Here is a 26,314-nt window from a genome sequence, read left to right on the forward strand (position 1 = left end):
CACTAAAAAAAATGTGTTTCATTTATAAGTACGGAAGGAACAAAAACATCACTGCAGCACGCCACAAAGAAAAAAAATTTGAGGACAAGAATACAAAAATTTAGTCAACCTTGCTGTTTTCTAGGCTGCTTAAATCTCACAGTATTTGGAAATGTAGCCAAAAAACGCTAACTCTTGAAAGCCTGTATTTCTAGTCATTTCCCATTGACCACTTTGGAAATTCTTATGTTCTGTCTCATGGATAATTCTGCTTCCCTGTGTATGTCTGAGTAGCCCGAAGAGTTCTCATTCTGGTCACTCACTCGATCCTCTGGAAACACGGTGAAAGCACCCCCACCAGGAAGAGGAACACATGGAGTCAGAACACTATCACATGTATTACACACAAAGTCACAGACCTTCAAGTCACAAGATGGCAAAGACACTGGTGCTGCTTTGAACTAAAGTTTATGGTACATTATTCATGGAAATTGGTGGAAATGGCTGCTAAGCTAAAAATTAAGGTGAGTGATCCGATTTGACTTACTGAATCCAGTACAACCTGTATCTGAAATCTCCTTGCTAATAATGTACTAATAACATTTTTTATACTACTACTTACCAAGTTAGTAAAGACATGGTACTCATGAGAAGCTAATCTTATTTATTGGAGAACACAGAATGGCATGTAGTTCCCGTATAAGTTCTGCCAGTATGTTCTAATGTTAATTTATGTGTCTTCCTTGCTAATCAACACTGTAAGTTTATTTTTGTCACCATCTTCCAAAAGAGCCAATGCCAATAAAAAAGCCAAACTTCCTTGACCTTAAAAGACAATTAAGCCTAGGGTCCATCCGCTCTCTCCCCCCTCTAGGGTATAAGATTGGTTAACCCACAGTGTAACAGTATATTGCTTTATTGGGGCAAGGTTGGGAGGGGAGACACCATGGTGAGGAATGAAATCAAAGGAATACAAAGAGCTGGAAGCAATGTTAAAATAGTATTACATAAAATGGATAATTGCAATCACTTTCTTAGAGGACTGTACTCGTGGAAGAAAAAACTTTAATTGCTGTTGCAAAAAACATCTGTATAAAGTAGAAATTGGTTTCAATAACATTAGTAGAGAATACGTTCTAGAAAGTGGAGGTAACTGGATGTAATTATCCTGGGCAGCAATTTTAGAACAGTCCCGGATGGTTCGGCTGAGGCCAACACCTAAGGAGGACGAAAGCCTTGTCTGTGGGGAATTTTGGATGATACCTGGAGGAATATTACACTGTGCATAAACCGAATTGAATTTTTGTCACAAGTGTTATAAAGATTCACGTAGTAAAAGTTTTTTTCTACATGCACTTCAATTTCACAGCAAGAGTGGCATAGGATACCTAAACACAGAAGAGAGCATTCATGCAAGATATCTAACTCCTTGATATAATAATGCATACAATTCAAAATGATTACACTATCATTACATCTAGGGCTTTCTGCAACTACTAGGTGGTGGTTATGAAAAGCACAGCCCCCTTTATCAATATCTAAAGAGCAGCCACCACCTTCTTCTAAGTGTGTTCTCTTTTTGCGTTTTTTCTTCATTTTTCTTAATCAACTCTGCTGCTGTTGCTGCTTCTTAGCAAAACTGGTAAAAACAAAGTTGTAATCATTGAACATAGCACTCTGGCAATCAAGACGTTTAAAACCTTCAATCTTCTGGGGTGAAGAAAGCACTGTGCGACATTTAGAACTCTAGGCAAAAAAAAAAAAAAAAAAAAATCTATTAATACTTCCAATCTGCAGAAGTGATGCAAACAAAATAGTCATGCCACAAATACTTAAAACTACTACCTTAATAAAACTGTGGTATTTGAATATTTTAGCTGCTTTCTTATGGGCTGGAGTAAGATATCTTATGCCCCCCATCCTCTACCCCAACCCCAGGCCCACCAACAGGGAAAATAAACAGGACGGTGAGAAGTCTACCAATTAGGTTAGATACAAAACAAGAGAAAGCTAATGAAACACATAAAGCTTTTCACCCCAATAATCTCAACCAGCAGCACCTCTAGATATCTGAGAATGGGCCATCTTAGAACTTTATATGAATAATGGGGACAACTGTAATTGAACAATTAAAAAGAGATTATTTAAAAAAAGACCATTATATGACATTCCCCACTATCCTTATTTTCTGGAAGACTTTAATGTCAACAATAAAAACAAATTACCTGGTTTACAAACAAGGTGGTCACAAACTTTCCTGGCTTGAATACTTCCACAACTTTCCTGATCAGGTCGTCATAGGAGGTCTGACTTAAGTTTGTTTCAAAGCTAACATAAGAAAATTCTGGTTCTGGAGTGATGTGAATAGTCCAATAAGTTCCCTTAGGAAAAACATTTTTGTGTTAATAATGGAAAGGGTACACTTAAATATTTAGTAAGTATTAAGCAAATAATACTACTTACATCCGATTTCATGCCATTCATTGAATACCCACAAGGATTGAACATTGTGGCATCAATGACAGAACCTGGTATCAGGTCACGAATTCCACTCTCCTAGGGGGGCGGGGGGAGGGGAGAGGGAGACTAAATTACATACAAATTTGAAACGCAAAACAAGAATGAGTTAAACAATATATTTAATCCCCAAGCAGAATCCAGAATTATTGAAAACCCTTACACGAGTGACATCCTTTGCAGTAACACCATCTTTCATGTAGAACTGGTCCATAACTGCTGGGTCAAGCTCACTCATCAGAATTTCCAGGGTTTGATCTGGCTGACTGATTACCCTACTCTCTGGGAAATCCAAAGTATACAAGTACCTACACAAAAGAAAATAAAATTGTTTCTAAAAATGACAACTGAAGTTTAAAGTAAATTTCATATAAAAAAAAAGTATCCAACATACCAACAGTCAGAATTCATACGTCCCATACAATATGCTGCTCCATCTGTTGAGGGAGAAAAATGTAAAATCAATTCAACAGATACATTTGATAGGATGGATGGCTTTTTCTCACCTTTTCAATAGCTAGGACAATACATTTGCCTATCAGAAATATCAGTAAAGAAAATTTTAAGTGGATGAATTCAAAAAGTAGGCAGGATTCTCCCCTTTCACCTTTCAAAAATTGAAAACTGGCTGTTATTTGGAGACACACTTCAGCAGCCAGTGAGTCAGTCTAGATAATGCTGAGGAAACTATGGCCCCTTCTCTCCTAAAACTCCATTAGGAAATAAAATTTAGTTTCCCATATATCTATTCTCCCAAGTAAACACAAATCATTTTTGTGTAATACTGGGTTGGCCAATAAGCCTATTACATTTTTTCTGTACAATGGCTCTCGTAGTGCTTAGCTGTCATTAACTTCACTTGAAACAATTTTGCTAGATGGTACTGTGACAGCTGTCATATTAGCGTTCATCAAAAACAAACAAAAAACCCCAACAACAAAACTAAACACTCCTTACCAAAATTGGTGAAATTTTGTGCAGCCATTTAAATATTGAAGATGGAAGAAAATGTACAATATTTTTGGCATATTATGCTTTATTATTTCAAGAAAGGTAAAAACACAACTGAAATGGAAAGAAAAAAAAAAAGGCTCGTGCAGTGTATGGAGAAGGTGTTGTGACTTACCGAACGTGTCAAAAGTAGTTTGTAAAGTTTTTTGGTACAACTGACATTTTGCCCAAGTAATTCTTTGCTGGGGGACTGTCTTATGAACTGGAAGATGTTTAGCAGCACCCTTGGCATCTACCTACTAAAAGCCAATAATAGGAGCTAGCCAGCACACTCAAAACTAAATGGACTTTTTGGCCAACACCATACTTCCTTTCCATGTTGTTTCTAAGCCTCGCTCAACACAGTAAATTAACTGGTAGCAGATACTCACACTAAATTATACTCAACACCCAGTGACTTAGATCAAATCAGTATAGTTTCATATTAGTAGCTAAGTTAAAAATAGAATAGAAACCAGATTTTCTTTTAAAATCATGCCCAAGAGTGTCTTCACCAAGTTATTAAAATACTAAGTTTTCAGCCTCATCTAGGATATAAGGGTATTAGATTAGATAACCTTTAATTCCCTGACCTTGACACTCAAAAAGGAAAGTCTATAAATAACAGCTTTGTAAATGAATAGAAGAAAATCTTGCCCATTTGTTGAAGTCACACTATGATCTCATTGTGTTGGTCATTTGCAAGTCAGCCTAATTCCTGTATAGAATATGCTGGACCAGTGTCTTAACACATGACTATGAAGTCATTCACTGGGTATTTACTGAATGAAAGGGTACACAGCCTTTATAACTACTAAGTTAGACGTAAGTCAGAGCAAGTGGCTAGATGAAGATGAACTCCACCCCTCTAGGTGGTGTCCCATACTTGTCTTTTTCTATCACTTTAACAACAACGACGTGAGGTGCACACACGAGTACTATAAAATTTGTAATCAGCTATACTGATATGTTTATCTTAATTTTATAATGTGCTACTATTTAAACTTACTTGGGAAAATTGCATTAAGAAACTCTATTTCTTCCTGGAAATTCCGGTGTGGGTACCCTTGGTGAGAAGGCTTCATGAAATTCTTACGAGAATAAAAGAAGCTCTAAAAAAGACATATAAACCAATATTCATGAGTTAAGTGTTATAAGAAGCAACTTAATTTTACGCCACAGAGAAGTCTCAACAGAGTATTACTAATTTAGGGTGCATCGATGAGTTTCTAGAAACTAAAATGCCCAGTCTACTGATGATGGGTCACAACAACTACAGTGATTAGGTCCAGTATTTCTAGAGCAGCTGTTTCTCATCTGAACTTTTAAACAGGCATGAAAGTAAAAGCTTTGTGGAAGAACAACATGTATATACTAAAAGAGGCAGTGATTCAAAAATTAAGAACATACTGTTTTAGATTTCTTGTAAGGGTCAACAATTAACAAAAACTTTTATGTCCTAACAACAAGACATCCTTTACCCCAATTAGGTGAAATATTAATCTTTTCTCATTTGATTTTATCCTAACTCATTCTCTGCTTCTTCCCTACTCTGCTATTCTCGGGCATCAGGACGAATATTCTTCCTCCCACAGTGGGCCCGTCCTTACCCATTACAACTATGGAAGTATATAAACTTATTTATAACTTAAAGGATTAATTCATGTGTTTTGATTACTTACTTGAATTGAGTCAAACCCACTGTAATCCCTAGCAAGTTTCAACAGGGGAACCAGTGCTTTCAGCAAGAGGGTGGTACCACATGTCTTCAAAATGAAACGTCTCTTGGAGACAAACATGCTACTCTCACTGCAATCAAAAAAAGTTACAATATTATAAGGCTGTTTATGTACTACCAAGGTACAATGAACCCATTACTGTGTTAATTTATCATTTACAATATAAATTTCTGGGTAGTCATTTAAATGTTAAGATTTCAAGGAAGCAAATAATGTTCTGCAGTAATCTTCCTCTTCTTTCATACAAAAATCAGTTTAAGGTCCGAGAACCCACAGAAACAATCTTTGAATTGGATATAAAGCCCATTACCTCATTACACAAACCCTCTTTTTTATTGCTAAATTTTCTTCCTCACTTCATCGAACCAAAGACATTATTTACTAAATTCATACTCTACACCTCATCTTGCACCACCCACTCTCATGTTTTTCTACAGCTGTCTCATTACTACTTATAGTAGAGGTAATAAGCCCAATGAGGAAAGGAATGTTTGTTTTTATTCACCATGATATCCCTATGGCCTGGCACATAAGCCTTTGATAAACGTCTGTATCCACCAAACACAACCTTAGTAAAAAGCAGATATATTTTGGGACCTTGTTCAACCCAAGGCTCGTTAATAGTATGTATAAGAATTCAATGTATTTATTGAATAAATTATTTTTGTACCTATAAAAGGGTTTAATGGCTTTCTTTTGTTATATATGGCAATCCTATCTGTATGGGGAAGCTAATTTTCACTTTGTCTGAAGTTCTGATATTGAGAGGCATATACTAAAAAAGGAAGACCTGCACCTGTGGTTGAAGGTAAAGGAACAAGGTCATTTCACCCGGCTTGACAGATACTTTTCCTTCTAACTATATGACAACCATCTTGAAGACCTTTCAGGTAAGACATCAAAAAACCTACTGCCTAGGGATACCTGAAGTAAATATTTTACTTTATATCATATTTTAAAAATAATATACAACTAATTATAGAACTAAGGTCCACAGAGACAATTTGCTGTTCTATATGCAGTGTGACAAGCTGAAATGTGTTAGCTAGCATTTGTTTTATAGGACTTACCTGAGTACATAAGCTTCCTGCTTGTCAGTTTTTGTCACACTTATGATTGAACATTGCACATCCTTCAAAAGTATGTCCCACTCAGATCTATTATTTAATAAAAAGGATAATTAATTCATTAAACTATTTGCCTATTCTTGAAAATTATCAATTTCTCACATTTAAAACAGCTTTCCAATGATCAACATAGCATTTTATTTGCTGGCACATTCTTATTCTAACTTTTCTTATGAATACCAACTCCCACCCCCAACTTGTCTGTCTATATTGACACCCACTAAATAAGATGAAACACTTTGCTATACATGAAAAATAATTTAAAAAGCAAAACAAATGTAGAAATTAAGAAAAAGACAAATAGATAAAATCCTGTGAATAAGCCACATACAGAGGAAATTCAAGAGGCTCATAAACCCAGGAAAACCATTACCTTTTGCTAGTTAAATGATTAAAGAAAAGCAAGTTAAAAGTTGAGGAGCATTGTCAAAAAAAGAAAATTATCCGCTTTGTTGTGGATACTCTCGGAATGGATTTCATCCTACCCAGAACCCTGGTCCCCAACTCCCCCTTCTCCAGCTCAAGTTAGCCCACAAATTCCACCAGATCAAATCTGTCATTAAAAGGTTTAAAAACTCAGAAGACTTGTCAAAGTATCTTGTGTAGCTATTTTGGTATTCATGCCAATTCTGCTAGTCATTCCATGTAGTTGGGGACTGTGCCTACTAGTCTAGTTTGTACCAGGCTTTCCAGTACTTGTTGAATCTGGCAATAACTATTCTAATTAGAACTTAAAGGACTTGCTGGGAAATCATGAACACCCCTAAATTTTAAAAACCTAAACTACTGTCACATAATCCTGTTTTTTAAAATGGTCACCACAATAATTCAGGTATTTAGAGGGTACACTCCTGAAAAAATAAAGACTCATTTGACAGAATTATCCTGTCAGCGAACTATAGACATACATTCTACTTAAATGCCATCTTATTTTAATATACATAAATGAAGCTTACTCATTTCACTGCCAAATAACTAAGCTGCTACAGAACCCATTCACTATAATGAATCTAGACATAGATTGTTTTCTTAAATATTTTTTATGCAACACTCCCCCCTTCCTTGGAATCTGCTGACACAGGCCGCCCCCCCCCCCCCCGTTCATCCTCTACGCCCCACAGTACTTTTCCTCTCTTGCTGAGCTGGTAATTCCTAGCCATCTGTCTTCAAGTTCACTCACTTGTCTGTCATTTCCATTCTACTAAAGCCCATCCAGTAAACCTTTATTCCAGTAGTTACTTTTTTGTATATTTTTAAGTTCCATATTCTATTTCTCTCCTAAGACCTCCTTTCATTTTAAGAGTGTTCACTCTTACTTTCTTCTACAGAATGGTTATGACAGCTGCCTTTGAATCTTGATCTGTATCACTCCAAGGCTAGTAGTGTCTGTTGATTATCTTCCGTTGAGATGCTGAGAATTTCTTGGTCATTTGTATTATTGAGCAACTTATGACTGCAGCCTGGACATTTTGATCACGTTATATAATTTTAAATCTTATTTAAATCCTATAAGGTGTGTTGATTTTTAAAACTTGTTTTAGCAGGCAACTGAAATGTTTAAGGTTCAGTCTTCAAGTTCTTACCCAACTTCTGAGTTATGTTCCAGTTTCAATTTAGTTAGGAAAGGATAGTATGCATATCATGGTATTCAGATCTGTCCTACTCAGTGGCCAGTATGGGACTGGTAGGTGAGCTATCAGTTTGCAAAGCCTTTGATATCCTGTTTAGGGCCAGAGCCATATATGAGCAGCCCAGGGGTGTTCATATAAATCTTAATGGCATTTACTTTATTCAACTCCCCCTTTTCCATAACTGCTGACAATTTCTGGCTCAGAGGTGGGCAAGTTTTCTGGTCTCCTAGCTAAAAAGCCAAGGCTTTAGTTTTCCCACCCTGCAGCAGGCTGCCTGTGATTGTCTCTCTCTCTCTGGGCAACGGGGAAGATGACAAAGAGTGAAAAGAACAGGAATATATCCCTGATGCTATTCCATCTTGGGACCACACAGTTCCTCTGGTCAAAAAAAGGTTCCCCCCTCCCTTGGAGTTCATGGCCTGGCCAGTGGCCAGGAGAAGAAAAGGCTGCCTGAGCAATGGCCAGAGAAGAAAAAACATAACAAAAACCAAAAAGGGATTTCCCTCTATTCTCTCTGACCCAAAGGGGCCTCCTTTCTGTCTTTACAGACAAGAAAAAGAGGACTTTTTGGACCTTTTTATTTGTACCTGGCGTGCAGTTCTGGGTTTCTGGACACTTGAGATCACCTGAGGAGATTGGGGGGGGGGGGGAATAAAAGAAAGAAAGAAACAGAAAATCATGGTTGTTTTCATAGTATTTTGAATTCTGGTTTCCTTCTCCCATTCACCTGCTAACATTTACTTCTCAGAGTCCTCAGATAGCTGCTCCATGCATTCTGTCTAGAGTTTCTAGTCGCATTTAGCAAGGTGCTTATTCTATCTTAATGAAAAGCACAATGCTCTTTTAACTCATTCATCATTACTTAATAAACTCTGCAACTATATTCTTCCTCACCAAATGGAAACCCTCAAGCAGTATTTTCCCAAAGTCACAGTATGAAAAAAAGCAATTATGTTAAAACACCTTGGGACAAACAGTTGGACAGCCTACAAACCAAATGATTATAAAGACGTAATCCTAGAGGAGCGGATAGGCTCAAAAATATAATAAATCAAGGGGCAAGAAAGATATATCCGAGAAGTAAAACTAAAAACATTAATATAATGATATACATGTACAAAAAAAAATGTTGAAAAACCAACACAAAAACAGCCAAGAATTCCAGCATATTATTTTATTACATTTCTGTGGGGAAAGAAAGCCTCTTTTTATAAATAAAACTTTATCAGATCTTGGCCACATCCACTCATTTGTATATTGTCTATGGTTGCTTTCTCTCTAAGGGCAGAGCCAAGTAGCTTCAACACAGAATGTCTGCCTTACAAAATTTAAAACTTGCTCTCTGGCCCTATAGAATTTGGCCGACTGTTTTAAAGGGAAAGGTTTTCAGTGCCCTATTTTATGCCCAAATTTAATGATGAAAAAGACAGTGTTTTATATAGCTGACCAAAGCATTTTCTAAATTACTTATTTGTGATTTCAAAGCAAGCTGGTACCAAGTTACAGAATAGAACATCACAGCAGGCTCAATACGGTGGAAGATGCCTGTGCTTTGCTCCCAAACACACTAACACCTAGACTGAGAATCACTAGTCTGTACTACAAACTACCTTACAAAATTGGTCTTTTTGTCAATACGGATGAGTTCAGTAAATCAAACTGAAAAGTAGAATGAAGAAGGCAATTTTGGAATGTGTCACATAATACTGATTTAGTGACTGGAAAACACCGCAAAAGGTATTCAGTGTTACACAATTGCTACATGCTATAGAACACAAGGAAATTCACAGATAAACCAAAACATTCCAATTTGAATTACATTTTCTCTACTTAAGTGCTGCTGTCTCACCTCACTGGTCTAATTTAATGGTTTTCAACTGTAGATAACTGTCACCCAGAAAACGTTTGGCAGTTTTTGGAGACATTTTTGGTGGTCACACTGGGGGTAGTGGTGTCATTGCTGGCATATAGTTGGTATGCTGCTACAGCATCTATTAGTAAATAGTCCTATTAGTGAATAGGACTTACCACACACACACACACACACAAATTATCTAGACCAAAATGTCACAAGACCTGTCGAAAAATTTTAATTAACTTAAATGTAAAGTACTAAAAAACAGCATCAGACATGGCTGGTGTGGCTCAGTTGGTTGAAGTGTCATCCTATAAACCGAAAGGCCATTGGTTCAATTCCTGGTCAGGACACATACTACCTACATTGTGGGTTCTGTCCCCGGTTGGGGTATGGGCAAGAGGCAACTGATCAATGCTTTTCTCTCACATCTTCCCTCTCTAAAAATCCATAAGCATGTCATTGGGTGAGGATAAAAAAAAAAGTATCAGATCATGATAAATGATCCCAAAAAAGTAGTATTCTTTACTAATGATAGTAACCTATAGCCTGAATAATCTTGGTTACTATGCCTGAAAAAGCAAACATTAATGGCAAGCCATATTTTATATTTAAAGCTTTCTTTCTTAAAGAATCTGTGTTCTAATTAAAAAAAAAGTTGGAGTGTTTACCAGGGAAAATATGCGATTAACATGACAAGAGCCACATTGCTTGATTCAGGCACACTTTAAATGACCAACTGACTTTTTTTTTTTTTTAATGCCTCGGGTCAGATGATAACCTTTAACAAAAGTCCTAAGACTGCACTGGGAAAGGAGAGCCTCTTCATCAAATGATGTTGGGAAAATTGAGTCTCCATACAGAAGAATGAAGTTGAACCCTTACACTGCACCATATATAAATGAACTCAAAATGGAGTGAAGGTTTACTACATTAAGACCTAAAACTAAAGACCTCTTATGACTGAGGGAACGATGCTGCTGGCAGGTTTTCACCCTTATCACCTGAAGGGCTGAGTTGGATCTTACTCTGGGATCCAGTAAGTCTGACACTACAGATAGCGCCTGAAAATTCATATTGAAAAAGCCTTCATGTGATTTGATTCCTTTGATAGATAGATTACCTCCTTAAAGTAAAAATTGCTGGTTTCAAAGTTATCAATTTACCTAAAAAGCCTATGTGAATCTTCTCAACTGTGACATGAGCTAATCAATGGTCTGCCTTGTCTATGTCAGAGATTCTCCATACAGCCAGGCTGCTACACCTTACCAAGGTCACACCCTAAAACATTAAGATTATTATTCAAAATCTAGACTGACCAAAATAATTCTGACTATGCCTTCCTAGGGCAGGCAATTCAGATATCCAGAGAAATAAATCAACCCAGAATGCACTGCTAATTATAATCGCAGTACACTCTACCTCAAATCTTTCCCCCCAATTTAAATCACTACCAGTATAATTACCGCTACCTTCAATTGACTTACTTTCAATACGTACTTTGTAAAGAAAGGTGGTTTAGAGAAAGCAGCTCAAACTTTTTTGAAACTGCTGTCAGGAATGTGATGAGTTAAATTCAATAGGAAGCTTTTCTACTCCAAAACATTTACACTAAAAGGTTTTTTGGCAATAGGTTATAAATTTCTCCACTGTGAATGATCAATACTGCTATACTGTACAATGATGTAGTCAAGTAAGGCATGAGTTCTGGAAAAGTTAATACTAAGATGTAATTTACTATCTTTGCAACTGTCCCAATCCTTTACTGCAGATTATGTTTTAGCTTATAAATGTAAAATACTTCAGAGTTCCTCACAATTAATTAAATATTTATCCTCTTCACCCACTAGCATTTCCCATCTGAATTCACCTCAGTACTAAGAATAGGTCAGGTCTGTGATGAATTCAAAAGCAAAAAGCCTGTTTTGTCGTCTTGAGAGACCAATAAACTATCTTTTCTTTTCACCAAAATTTCTTATCTTCTAACAGACTTCCTTCTCATAGCTGCCATCAAAATAAGACTTTTGTTTGGTCCAACATTTTAGTTTTTAGCAACTCTAAAACATTTTTATATATCTTTTTGAAATATGAAAAACTAGTAGACAAAACTGTAGATTAAACCCTAAGATACCATCCCTTCTTTTTACATTTCAACTTTGAAAACTGCATGAAATAAGTCAGTTTTTCCTGTATTTACTTGGATATGCCAGGACTACTGCTTTTCTTCAACATATGATTAACCAGCATTCTTTAACCCAAGCCATTCCAGACAAGATTTACCTACTAAAATAACACCCCAATCACACAAGTCCCTTTTTATCTCTCTTGAGATACTAGTGGATAAGATGGTCAGTATTATGTAATATGTTTAGATTACACTCAAGACAATTCTACTAAATGGCCTATAGGAGGATAGGAAATGTTTAACAGAAAAGGCTAACATTCAGGAAGAGGGTTCCAGCTTGGCTTGGAGGTGAAGCTTAGAAAGATAAGCCAATTTTACTTTAAGTATGTTCTATTCCCTCATGCCACATTAAAAAAAAAAAAATCAATTCCAGATGGACTGCAGATATAAATATGCAAGACAAAACAACGTTTAGGGGGAAAAATTATCACAGGATGAACAAAGTTATCTCAAATAGTCGTGGATGAAAAAGGGTCCATATACTAAACCCAACAAGCTCAGGGGAAGTGTGTACGATGGCCTTAAAAACTCAGAGATCTAAAGTAACCACATAGAATGGTCTAAAATTAAAACTTCCTAATTAAAAGCAAAAAACTATGGCAGGTAGTCTTGTACTGGGCCATTATATAGCCTGACAAAAGTCAATCTTTACCTTAACTGAGTCTATTGTTTTTTTCCACATCTATGATAACACACCGAGCAAGTCCAGGGTAATTCACTTTCCCACACTCCTCAGGGCACAATCTCCCACCAGAGCATACCACAACGAGAACCCCTCACTGTTATTGTTACCCTATTAACTGTTAACTATCCTCTATCCACCAATGTAAAAGAAACGTATCTATCCAATCCCAGCGAGTTCCTGCTTTGCTTTCTCAATCATCCCTCATTTTCATGTAACTGCCCTTCTGTCTTCCCCTGATTATGATGCATAAAGTAAGTGGTAACACTGTCACTTTCTGGGGCATTTTCTTAATCTGTTGCTACCTCCAGTTTGGCTCAAATAAACGCACGAGAATTCTCTACTAGGTTTGGATGTTTCTTAAATCAACAGTGCATAAAAACCGCTACCTGTTAAAGGAAAAATATCAATAAATTTAATTACTTTAAACTTAAGATCTTCTATTTTTAAAGATATCAGTAATGGAATAAGGAAAACCACAAGGGGCTTATTTGTGTTTTTAAAAAGACTATTTATTCTTTAAAGAGAGGGTGAAGAGAGGGAGAAGGAGAGAAAGACATTGATAGGTTGCCTCTTGCATGCCCCCAACTGGGAACCTGGCTGGCAACCCAGGCATACGTCTGGACCAAAATTGAACCAGTGACCCTTTGTGGTTTGTGGGACAATGCCCAACCCACTGAGCAATATCGGTCAGGGCTATAGAAAGGTGTATTTGTAATACACATATTGGATAGATAATTCATCTCTAATATATTGAGACTGTAAAGAGAAAGTCACCCCAGAAGAAAAATAGGCAAATAAAACTCAACTCCATTAGTCTAATGGGGAATACATACAACCCCTCCCCAAACACACACTAGCTAAAATTAAAAATACCATGTGTTAAATACACAGAACTGGAACCTTCAAGCTAGATATATGCAATCTAAGACCCAACAATTCCACTTTTAGATGTATGTATATCTGACAGAAATGCATAATGTTCAGTAAAAGACACATGGCAATAGTGTTCATAGCAATATATTTGTATTAGCAAACTGGAAACTATCCAAATGCCCACTGACAATTGAGTGGGTAAATTGTAGTATCGCTATATTCACACAAAATACTATGTATACAATGAGAATGAACTATAAAACCTCAAACATAATGTTGAGCACAGGAGGCCTTACATGATGCAAACTAAATGATTCTATAGCTATACTAGTGTATTAGAAGTTAAGCTAGTATTAGGCGAGGGCAGAATAGTAATTGGAAGGGGTGCAAGTGGGACTTCTGGATAAGTATATTCCTTAGAGTGCTGTTTATAGGAGTGGGGTCAGTTTGTGAAAACTAGGTCTGTACTAATAATTTTCATAACTTTTTGGTTATGCTTCAACAAAGTTTTTTTTTTTTAATCTGTATTCAAAAGATATGCTGACCCTGGCCCAGATGGCTTAGTTGGTTGGAACATTGTGATGTAAACGGAAAGGTCCCAGGTTTGATTGTGAGTCAGGGCACATATGGGAGGCAACCAATCCATGTTTCTCTCTCACATTGGTGTTTCTCTCCTTCCCTTCTAAAATCAAAGAACATTAAAAAAGATATCAGGCATGACCCAACCCCCCCACCAAAACTTATTGTTTCCCTTTGAGGACTTTTTTCATCCAGGAAACAAACAAAAAAATCACTCAGGGTGAGATCAGGTGAATAGGGAGGGTGGGGCAAGGGGGTCAACACCCAGCCCAGTAAGGACAGGTACACTTGTAAATTACCCATCATGAAATGAGCAAATGCACTGTGTCTTAAAAAAAAAATCCACTGAAGCCAAATGCAGCCTCTCACAGCAATGCCAGCTGGTGCACTGCTACAGATGGTTTCCTACAACATCACCTAGCAGGGAAAGCCTATACTAGAAGGGGCCTGCCATCCAGAAGATAATTCTGGGGTTGGGGTGGAGCACCTCCTTGTAAGCTAAGCTGTTTCACTAATCAGATTATTCCTATCATACTTTTCTGGGGCTGATTACCGCTTCCTCAAAACTTTGCTGGAACGTTTCCTTCATAATGTCTATATGTGTATTTCTCTTGGTTCAAGTCTTTGTAATAATTTTCATGTTACATTCTATGAACCCTGCATCACTGCCTATTAAAATTTTTGTCCTTACACTTGATGAAAGCAGCTTTCCTCTAAAATCATTTCAGCAGCTTTCCAAATTCATATTCATCTTTGTAACTACAATGATTTGGGGGGCATACATTGGGAACCACCCTTGGTTTCAGAAGCTATAACCCCTCATGGCTAAGGCTGAATAAAAGACCTTGGAACCCTAAGCCACTCAGCAGACAAAGCTTATCTCCCTGGCAGAAGCACTGCCTCTGCCCACCTGACTTCACCCTGCCTGGCCCCCAGTGCATGACCGGTTAGCCAATGACAGGTAAGATTCCTCAAGGGAGGGACCACCTAAGACAGGCACAGTCACTAGTGGCCCTCAAAGAAGGACTTGGGGAGCTACTGAAAAAGGGGATGATGGACCCTCGTCCCTCAGCTTTGACATAGTCTGGTGAGTCCTCACTCTGTCTGCAAGCAGTCTCCTAATCTCTTTGCTGCCTTACTTCCCCTGCTCCACCTAAGCCTGAAACAATGCAGGAGTGGGTACGGCCCTGTGCTGGAAAGAGCAGGTTCCCTGGGGGCCATCAGGACTAAGAAAGAACACATAAAATCCCGTGAAACCTGCTTTGCTAATACCCTCAATTTAAATGATAAGGGTCCAAGCCTGAAATGAGTTTGTTCCCCAAGTTTTATGGCCCTTCTCCTTTGAGAGATCGGCCACCTTTCCTTCCCAATTAGACCATGTTTTGGGAGACTTATTCTTATCTCTGGCGGCAAGAGTGAGGTGAGTTGGGGGCGGGGGAGGCCTGCAGGGAGAGCCCCCCACAGGCACATAATGCTCAAAGTTGATTTCATACAGATGCTAATTACTATGTTTACACACTTGGGGGGAGGGAGAAGAGGGCTTAACAGCAACCCAAATTATCCTTTGGTTTGTAGCAGTAAATACAATATGTATGCCAATAATTACATTAATATTTCTCCTAGTAAGGCGGTTCAATCGCACATAAGGGTGTAAATCACTAAAAAGATGAAGTTACTATGCAAAAATGATCAGACTATTTATTGGATGCACACATGTATTTATTTTAGCTTGTGTTGTAGAACTCTACATGCATCTTTACATTTAACCTACAGAATTTCTGACATTCTTATCTACTAGTAAAGCTGTCAATCACACGGTGACCATTCCCAAGGTCAACATACCTCTCTCTTCATAATCCACCCTTCCCTTCACTCCCATGCTCAGACAACCACTGATCTGATTAGCATGCATTTTCTATAATTTTACAGAAATTAAATCTTATAGTACTTTTTAAGAAACTGCCAAATCATTTCCTAAAGTAGTTTATTCACTTTCCATTCTCACCAGCCACATGAGAGTTCTGGTTTCTTCACAGCCTTGTCAGGGTTTGGATATCAAAATTATGCCAATTAAAAATGAGCCGGGAAATGTGTCCCCTTCTTTATTTACAAGAATATGTGTAAAAGGCTGAAATTATGTCTTTCTTAAATGTTAAGGAGAACCATCCAACGAAGCTATAGGAGCCCAGAATTTTCTTTACAGGATGATTAATGACTAATTCAATTCATGTAATGGTTATAGAACTATTTAGAGCTCCACTTTTTTTTCTTCCATCAATGTCAGGTAGGTATTTTTCTAGGAATTTCCCCCTAACACCCCATTAGGACCTTTGTGCTTTATCACCCTCAACGTCCTTAAGGTTTTACGTCAGTTTAAAAAGTAGATTTACCTTTCATTTTTAAAAGCATATAATTTTTATTCTCACATAATGTCCGAGGACATTTTTCCATTACTTTTCGAGAGAGAGAGGAAGGGAGAAACATCAGTGCAAAAGAGAAGTACTGACTGGCGGCCTCCCGAACTTGCCTGGATGGGGGATGGTCTGGGCGTCACACCTGCCCTGCCCAGACCGGGGATCAAACCAGCAACCTTTACCATACAGGACTACACTCCAACCAACTAAGCCACACCCACCAGGGCTATTTTTAAATTTTAATCCACTCAGTCAATATTTTTCAATTGTGACCTTTCACAATTCTTTGAAATGTGACTTATTTACATTTTAATGGAATTACTTGAGGTAAGGACAAACAAGGACTTTCTGGCTTCCCAATTTCTGTATCATTAAATAAGAACAAAGCTACTAAAGACTGAAACGAAGCAATCTAAAAATTCCCAGTGACACGCTATCTCCTCTATTTGAATAAAAACTACATCAAATTGATAGAGCACCCTTTAATGTGTAGCCTTTTATATTGTAATCAGATATATTTTATTCTCCACCTTTGATTGCTAAGAAGATTTTGTCTTAAAAGAGCAGACTCAAAGATAGATAACACTTGTACAGTGGTTACCATGTGTCACTGTTATTAAGTTCTATAGTATACTAACCCACTCAATCCTCAAAACTACCCCAAGTAGGTATTGTTTTTGAGTGGAGGAAACATCACACAGCTATCTAATAAATGCTGTTCAATTCAAATCTAGACCACGGACCATTTCATTATGCACTCTCGTAGATCAGGGGTGTCCCAGGGTGTTCACCTGGGACATCAGCCTCACAATTACCTTTAATGGGCCAAATGTATTTAGGACTGTATAAATATGACTACTCCTTAACCAGGGGCAAGGAGCTTGGCGCTGCCACCAAGTAAAACAAGATGGAGGGCCGAATTTGGCCCTTGGGTCTTGTGTTTGCCACCTGTGTTCTAGATGACCCTTACAAAATCTCTGGGAGTCCACATCACATCACCCTTCTAGTGACCAGACTCCAGTGATTCCCTCTTGCCAGGTCATGGACTTATAGGTGATTTATCTAGCATGTAATCTTTTGTTAGGTACTTTTTTAGCTTCTTTGTAAAATAACCCCTCTGGTTCACCCTTACTTGACTGACAGTTCACTTGAAGAAATATTCCCAGAAAGGTTACCAATGGACTTCTCAGTTAAATTGGATTAAACTTTTAGTTCTTAGTGATTCCACCTACAACAGCTGAAATGCGCTGCAAGACTCTCAAAATAGTGGTTTTACGAATATTAAATGGCACTACACCATGAATTGTACAACACAGAATATTCTGCCCCGAAGATTAAACTTTTGCCATTGTTTTAGAGCCACACTCACATAGTCAAATAATTTCTACTGATAAAAGTACACAGGAAGCACTTGTCCCCAAATATTTGAAGAAGCTGCCTTTTTCTATAAGCCTTTCTGTCCCTCCTGGATTCAGGGAACTTTTCACCACCAACAAACAAACAAACAAAAAGGCCCAAACTTCAATTTTGGGGTTTGTACACAAGAACCTGGGAAGGAAAAACCCCCTTCCTTATTGTAAAGAACGTGTTCTTAGCAAGAAAGCTTCAAAACATTTACTGAGCCTCAGCAAAACAAAGTTACTCATTTAATAAGATTTTCAAGATAATCCAACCACAATCGTTTTACCAAACGCATATCACCAACAGCAGGGAGGTTTCCCACTTGTGAAATGGAGGAAATACTTAGCTTCCCCATATTGGTACAAAAGTAACTGCTTCCTGTAACATACACATAAAAGTGTTTAGAACTGAGCCTGGCAGATACTAAATATTTTAAATGTTGCACAAAGCTCGAAAAATGAGACCTGTGACAATCACGCAGCTTTTCTACCGGAGAATTAATCCTGCAAGACCTAATGTCTTAAAGTTCCGGCAGCACGTGTCTTCCCGGAATCGCTTCTCCAGTTGCTTTTTGTGAGGGACAGCGATCAGCCCAGCCAACATTCCTGAAACGCCTATTGGCTCACACCCTGGGGCCAGGCTCTCAGTGGGGCCCAGGAGCTCATTGGTTGTCCAAGCTCAATGAAGCGGCCACGCCGGTCTCTGCGCCGCACCGCCACAACTCGTGCGCCGAGGAGCTTAGAAAGGCTAGGGGTGTCTAGCGGGCTGGGTGCCGCGATGAACAGGCCCAGGCACCTGCGGAACTGCCCGCGCTTTTATTTGCGCTTGGATCACCCGAAGACCACTGGAAGACCTCTCGCTTTCTGCGCAGGCAGCCCAGCTCTCTCATACAAGTGCCGGGGTGGGAGGCTGGGGCCCCAGATTCCAATGCTGGTTTAGGCACTCAAGATACCATGCCCGGAGCTGGACGGGCCTGCTCCCTGTAAATGCAGGTAAACCTCGCACCCCGCCGGAACCCCACCAGTTCGGTAACAGATTACACCAACCAAGGTCGGCAGACTCCGTAGCAAGCCCCGGCGGGCTCCGCAAGCGTCTCCGCGGACGGCCCCAAAAAGGCTTTGGTGCAGAGCATGTTAGGGCGGCGGTGGGGCCCTGCCACTGCGACACCACCGCTCCCCTCGAATTCCCGCTGCCCGGGAGCCACAAGCTGACATTTCGGACCAAGAGCGGGAGGTCTCAAGACAGCCCCTCAGCCCCAGACCCGCAGGGGGCTTCCTCCTACCCGCTGCACGCGGCGAGGACAAGTCCGGTTCAAACCCGCTCCCTCCCTCCTCCACTCCCCGAAGTGGGCACGCCCGAATTAGCGCCTGACTAAGCCCGCGGAGCCACACCTGCCCAGAGAGCTCGCGCGGCTCCTAGACGCCCAGCCCTGGGGGCTCGGACCCTCAGCGCCAGAGGGGAAAGTCAGAGGCTCGGGCGCCAAACTGCCCTGAGCGGCACCGCCCACCGCTCAGCCGGGGACGTTACCTGAGCACGAGGCGGCACCGGCCTCTCCCCTCGCCCCAGGCAGCGCCCGTGCCCCCGCAACGGCTGCGGGAGAAACCAGCTCAGCCCCCCATGTGAAGACGGCTGCTCCCCCCAGCACCAAGGTCCCTCTCCACAGCGCCAAACGACTCCCGAAGGCGGACCTGCCCCCACCTGAAGGCTGCGGGAACCCGGCCCCCGACTTACGCCAGTGGTTAGTACCTTAAGAGGCAGCGACAGCCCCAGACCAGACTGTGAGCGAGAGCTCCCTGCACCCACCTTGGGATGGTGCGAAGATCCCCAGATCCTTGATTTGCGTCAGGTTGCTGCCTGGAGAACCAAACCTCCAGTAGCTTCTCGGTCCCTTCGAAAAAATGTGCAGCTTCCATCACCGTGAGACTAGCGAACAACCAACAACCACAGAAAATCAACTAAATTAAATCTCTTCTCCTGCCGCTGCTGCGGATTGTTTCAGCTGTTACTAAAGTTCAGGTTCCTTTTTTTTTTTTTGCTATAATTTTATATTAACTTTTTTTAAAAAAGGATTAATAAAATTTCCCCGGCTTTTTTGTGAGCTAAAGTTGAACGTGAGTCTGTTGGATATAGAGGCAGATACAGTTCAGTCTCTTGCAGTCCGCCGTTTCCCCGTTAGAGAGAGCAGAGCGAGCGCTAGCTAATGTCGCCGGCCATACTGTGGAAGCGAGAGTACTGCGTGAGCAGCGAATTTATATACCTCATCTCCCTTGAAAGGCCAGGAAGTGACGCACGTCCCGCCCCTGAGGCTCATAGCTGTAGCGGCCTGTCAATCACCAGCTGCCAGGTTGCTGCTGGCTGGCTGCGGGCCTGCTCAGAGCACGGAGAGCTACCCGCCTCACCGCTGTTCGCGATCGCGCTGCTCCTTGGGCGGGAGGCAGCTCTATGTTGTCCGGCTGGGGATTAGAAACCTGGCCTCGAATGCAGAGTGGGTGGGGAGAGCGGGAATAGAGTGAAGAAAAGCTGTGCAGCTATGCGTGAAACAATTGATTAGCCGATAGCATGGGTGGGTCCTTAGGAAGATTGGCGGGTTTCGGTGGGGGCGGTGGCCATTGCTGCGCTGCTGTGGTGGTTTTGATCTTGCGCATTTCGCCGCGTTTCCCGAGGTAGTTGGCCATTCCCTGAAGTGTGTTCCTCACAGTGAACGAAGCCGGGCATCAAAACTCAGTGTTTGTTTGTGACGCATAGGTTGCCAAGGATCGGATTAGAAGGCACTTTAATTCTGCTTACGCGTTAGCTGATTTTAGAACGAACTGTTCTTGACCCGTTTACACAATAGCCAGAAACATTGTCTCCCTGTTTAAAAAAAAAAAAGGAAAAGCAACGTGGCTCCCAACCCTGGAGGGCTCCGGTTCTACCTACCTCCCACCCTGTGGCTTGCCAAAGCCTGGAGTTGGCTGAGCACGGCAGCTGCCATGAAGCACTGGCAACTCCATGCTCCATTAGGTCAACTGGTGGGAATTTATTCAGCAAAACTATCTCTAGAAACGGACTTATTTAATATAATATGCGATTGTTTGTTAATATTTTCCTTTGAATTGTCTGAAGATTATGAACTAGTTTAAATAAGTGCCCACCACCTCCAATATTTACAATGCTACCATCTTAGTGCGTGAGAATATACATGGAAATTAATATAACAAGGATTCAAAGCTATTAGTGGTTATTTAAAGAATCATGTATATAGTAGTTGAGTAATCAAAGTGTGGAAACAGTTGTAAAGTGCTATTCAGTTTAATCTGAGGTAACAAAATTGTGGTAGCAAATTTATGACTTTTACTCAGAGGTATGGGGCGGGGGGAGAGGCCAACCTCACACAAAAACTAGCATTGTGACAAGACGAAAGACTTCTCTATCCTTAAAGAAAGACTTTCCCGAAGTAAAAGTGAAATACGATAATGTAAGCGTGAAAAACCTAATGAAAAAAAGACATGGTTTGAGTTTGCACTCTAGACTCCCTGCAGGGTAGAACTTGTCTTAGAAAAATGTTTATTTGCATTTCTCCATAAAACCTGTTGAAAGAAGTTGCGTTGTGCGGTAGGTACATATACTGCTCTTGCCATGTTTTTAAAAGCATCCAACACAAATTGGGGATTGGGACAAAAGATAATAAATGTTGCTTACTATATTGTAATAATAATTCTAAGAGAATGTGGTAGTTACACTTGGAATAAAGATAAAAGTAGTATTTATGTGGTTTACAAGCTATTCAGTTATTTAGATGTTGCTTATTGAAATGAATCAGTTTACTAAACCACCTCAAACACTAATTGTGGTATAAACATAATTTGGCTGATAATTGCTTATAATTAGTTGCTTTTCAATTACTATTATGCTTTTTCCCAATGCTATTTAAGTTAACATAAAAGTGCCAAGAATCTTGGCAAGGTAAGTCCTTGTTAGTTTGATATAGGAAAAATTTTAAAAGTGTCTACCAACTGGCCCAGTCCTTTGTAACATATATTATTTTTCCTAAGTGATGCCCTCAGATGATTTACTACAGAGCAGCCAGAGTGAGTTTTTAAATATAATTTCAGTTTGACAGTTTTAAATACTATTCTAAAATTCTCCAATGGTTTCCTATTACACTTAAAAGTAGAATATTTTACCTTATCCTTCAAACTCCTATATGACCTGATCCCAGACTAAACAAGTTCATTTCCAGCATTCACTCCCTGTGCCCCCATAATTCTGACATTTCTCCTTATTGATCCTTCTCATTTGTCAGAAATGCTCTTTCTCCTCCTCTTTGTATGGCTTGTTCATTTTTGTCACTTAGATCTTAGCTTAAATGTCACCTTTTCTGAGAGGTCACCTGTAGTAGTATGGCATAGGCTAAGCTACTATAACAAAGAGATCCCCAAAGATAGTAATTTAAAAAAGATTATAGTTTATTTCTCTCACACATAACAGTTCAGAGGTAAACAGGTGTTTGATGAGTGGGCAGCTTGGCCCCATGAAATTATTCAGGGACCCAGGTTCCTTCTACTCTGTTGTTACCAAAGAGTTGTAAACTTCATTTACACGATTAAAGCTAGCCTACATCTGTTTATATTCCAGCCTGGAAAAAAAGGGGAAAAAGAGATTGTGGAGAAAAACAATTTCCTTATGAAAACAAGACCAGGAAATTGTAATATTAGCTCTGCCCATTTAGTCACATGTTCACACCTAGCTGCAAGGGAGGCTGAGAAATATGGTTGCTACCTGGGTAGCTAGTTTCCTGGTCAAAACTTGGGCAATTCTACTACTAGAGGGAAAGTGGGAAAGAATGGGTATGGGGGAAAATTTACAGGTTTGCCACAACTTTCGATACCAACTACTCTGTAGTACCTAGCTAGTCCTGTATAGGACCAGCTAGGTACTTAACACGTCATTCTGCTTTAATTCTTTACATAATTCTTGTTATTCTCTTGTATTGGTTGATTCTCTCTTTACTAGTTGATTGCTAGCTCCTTCTCACCTTCAGGTTATACTTTAAGCTACATAGAAGCTTTGCTTAATACTTAATAACATTGTTACAGAACAGACTGGGGGGGTGATGAGAGATATAAAAGATCCCCCTTTTCTCTGGGGCTTCCTCCTCCATACTAGGTTCACCTTGCCTGCTGCCAGAGGAAAGATATCCCTTAATTCCAGAGATTGGTGAAAAGGAAAGGAATTATTTATTTAAAAGTTATACAGACTAAAGTTCTTTAGAATACCCACAAACACAGTCCTTCCTTCTCCTTCTGCCCAGTCTGCAGTACCATATCTCAGGAAAGAGGTGGGAGTCTGCCATTCAGGCTCCTGGCACCACTCACATGGCAAAACGGGAGCACTTCCAAAGCTGCCTGGTCCCCAGAAAGATACCAAATGGCTGCCACACCTGGGTTTAAATCCCAGTGCCAATCTTCCTCTGCAGCCTCATTCCTGGCTCCTCCCATAGTTGGTCACAGCTGCCAGCATTCTAGGCAGGCGTGGCCCTGTGGTGTGGAGCCAATCATCTCCAAGCTCTTCTGGACCCCATTACAAATCCCTATTTGGGGCCCCCTCTTGGCTGCACCCTGTTACAAATCCCTTCTTTCAGATAAACAATCACTTAATAATCATATAAAGGGCAATGGATGAAGGTCTCATCTTCTTATAACTACTGCAGGCTAGACATGGACATTGTCCTGCCTACGCTTGGGTCAGGGGTACCCTGAAAGGAGGGGGTAGGAGCAGCATGGAGGGAAGGGGAATGAACCTTCCTGTAAGGGAAGGACCTTACAGAATCCAGGTCAGTTGGCTGTCATCAGGAAGTTGGCAGCTTGATGTCCAAAGGCAACATTACTGGACAGTTAGCATCCTTGTTGTATTCTGTAGGTAAAGAATGGCTTATCTGGAGGAAGATGTACAAGATATGCTACTCCTATCAAAAACCCTTGTGGCCCACTATACTGAACTTGGGCTGAGGGTAATATATTAGGATTTCCCTCCTTTCAGATCTCTGGGCTCTTTCTGTCTGAGCCTTTGGGACAGAAAGGGAGAATCAGTTCTAAAGTGAAACCCACAGAGTGCTCCAACCCAACCACTTAGTTTAGTAAAACCACTGAGTCTCAGGGAGCGACGATGAGGATGGGGTCCTTAAGTGAGGCCTATATTGCAACCAGTCACTCAAGTAATGAGGTCCTAGGCATATGCCCTATGAAAACAGAAGGAGGAACACATGTTAATTTACACAAAAACCCCAGCCAATCTCTGTGCCTGTGAGACTGTCTTTGGGAAGACATCCAGTTGCAAGGCCCTTGCTGCAATGACATCTAACAGTGGCAATTTGACAGGTCCTTCGTGCCTGTAAATTGAACATTTTTGGTGATATTACAAACCCAGGCTTAACTTTCAAGTGAAAAACAAACTTTCAAGACAGTAGCTGTGCCATTATGATGTCCAATACTGAGCATTGTGATTTTCTTTGAATCACAATTTTTCCCCTTAAGATCACCCTTATTGTTACTAAAGGAACTACATTGAGTCCAGCTTTTAACTGTTTGCCTGTTTGTTTGCATAAACACACGAAGACCAGCCTGGACCACCTACAATCTTTAATTCCACTTTGCTGGAACTTACACAGGGAACCTTTAGATTGACTTCTCAGTTTGCCCCTCCGGACACAGAAGCAGAGCCACACATCTGCCATCTGGCTTTGCCTGTATTGATTGTTTCACTCAAATCCTTGAGGCTTCCATTGTGCCTATATGTTACTTTTTAGCCATCTTTCAGGAAAGCAACCTCATTCTTTTCTGGAAAGACTGCCAACTAAGGTACCAGGCTTTTTCTTGTGGGCTTTTGCTAGCTTCGCAAGTCAATCCCAGTTCCTCAGTGCTTTCTGGTAACAACCAGAACCCAGACATGCCTCCATTGGGCATGACATTCCAGCCAAAATCTTGGTTAACAAAACCACCGTTGATGACTGGTCATAATGGATTTATGCAAAGAAACCTTATGTCATCACTCATTACTTCAGAATGCCAAATTCTGGAGGGATCAGGTAGAGAGAAAAACACAAAGTGTGAAGAAAAATCCTTTTCCTTCTGATATCCTTTTATATACCTTGAGATGTGTCCTTTGCCTCAGGCTGAAACACTCATCAGCCCTGAATGACCCTTCCTGGATCCTGAGTGGCAAAGGCATTCTCTCCAACCGGTTACAGGCAACCTTTCCTAGGTCTTCAGTTGATCTTAAGCAGGTCTTCAGCTGACCTTAACTAGGTCTTCAGATACAGAGATTTTCTGATCAGAAACAAAACCAGTGGCAGAGACTTACTCCTTTGTCTCAGGCTGAAACACTCATCAGGCCTGAATGATCCTTCCTAGGTCCTGAGTGGCAAAGGCATTCTCCCTAACTGGTTACAGGCAACCTTTCCTAGGTCTTGCAGGCGACCTTTCCTAAATCTTGCAGGTGACCTTGCAGGAGACTTTAACTAGGTCTTCAGGTACAGAGGATTTCTGATCAGAAACAGAACCAATGGCAGAGACATGCTCCGTTTAGACCTTGTCTCAATGGCAGAGACATGCCTCAGGCTGAAACACTCATCAGCCCTGAATTACCCTTCCAAAGGTATTCTCCCCAACTGGTTACAGGTGACCCTAACTTGGTCTTCGGACCAAGTAGAGAGGGTTTCTGATCAGAAACAGGACCAAATTGAAACCACATTCCCATAAAACCAGAAAATGAGTAGTTGAGGTTGCCTTTCCTCTAGGTTTAAAACTTTCACAACTTTTCCTACATAGTTTTACCCATCCGGATTTAACCATAACTTATTTTTAATCCCTGTTCCTTTCACACACTGGGAAGGACTATACTTAAACTTAGTACTTAAACTCAGTATGGCAGCTAAAAATCTCTAGCACTATAGGTACCTTCCACTAAAAGTCCCTAAATTCACAGAAACATCCTGCAGCTTTCTTAAGCTTAGATCTTGCAACCACCCTATAAATTAGATGGTCACCCTTGGATTCTAGTTCATGACCTTCAGAACCAGAGCCCTCCCTATCAGAACCAGTTGCACAGAGAACCTGACTGGTGCAATGCCCACACAGCAGCAACACACAGCCCATAATCTGAAAAGAACCCTTAGCCCATCACCTTACTGAGTTCCAAGATGGTGAAACTTGGAACTCGTGACCCATCATCCAAGATGGCAGCGCCCATGCACGCTGGGTCATCCAAGATGGCGGTGCACATGCATGACCTGTCCTCCATAGTGGGGCACTCACATGGCTCATCCTCCATTTTACCCAAATGGTGGCACACCCACCTGG

At 40.3% G+C, this 26,314-nt stretch overlaps 1 protein-coding gene across 1 annotated transcript; it reads right to left on the reverse strand.

The window, feature by feature from the left end:
- Positions 1-628: 628 nt before the first annotated feature.
- Positions 629-20,208, reverse strand: AMD1 (adenosylmethionine decarboxylase 1). Its single transcript, XM_037158996.2, has 9 exons — positions 19,779-20,208; positions 6,296-6,382; positions 5,169-5,295; positions 4,496-4,598; positions 2,891-2,933; positions 2,660-2,804; positions 2,443-2,535; positions 2,205-2,360; positions 629-1,725 (listed from the first exon to the last, which is right to left on the reverse strand). The coding sequence occupies exons 1-9, from the start codon at positions 19,886-19,888 to the stop codon at positions 1,585-1,587; spliced, it is 1,005 nt and encodes a 334-aa protein (XP_037014891.1). The 5' UTR covers positions 19,889-20,208; the 3' UTR covers positions 629-1,584.
- Positions 20,209-26,314: the final 6,106 nt, after the last annotated feature.

This window comes from Artibeus jamaicensis, unplaced genomic scaffold (assembly GCF_021234435.1).
Source record: "Artibeus jamaicensis isolate MK-2021 breed Jamaican fruit bat unplaced genomic scaffold, CSHL_Jam_final contig_387, whole genome shotgun sequence".
Taxonomy (NCBI): Eukaryota; Metazoa; Chordata; class Mammalia; order Chiroptera; family Phyllostomidae; genus Artibeus; species Artibeus jamaicensis.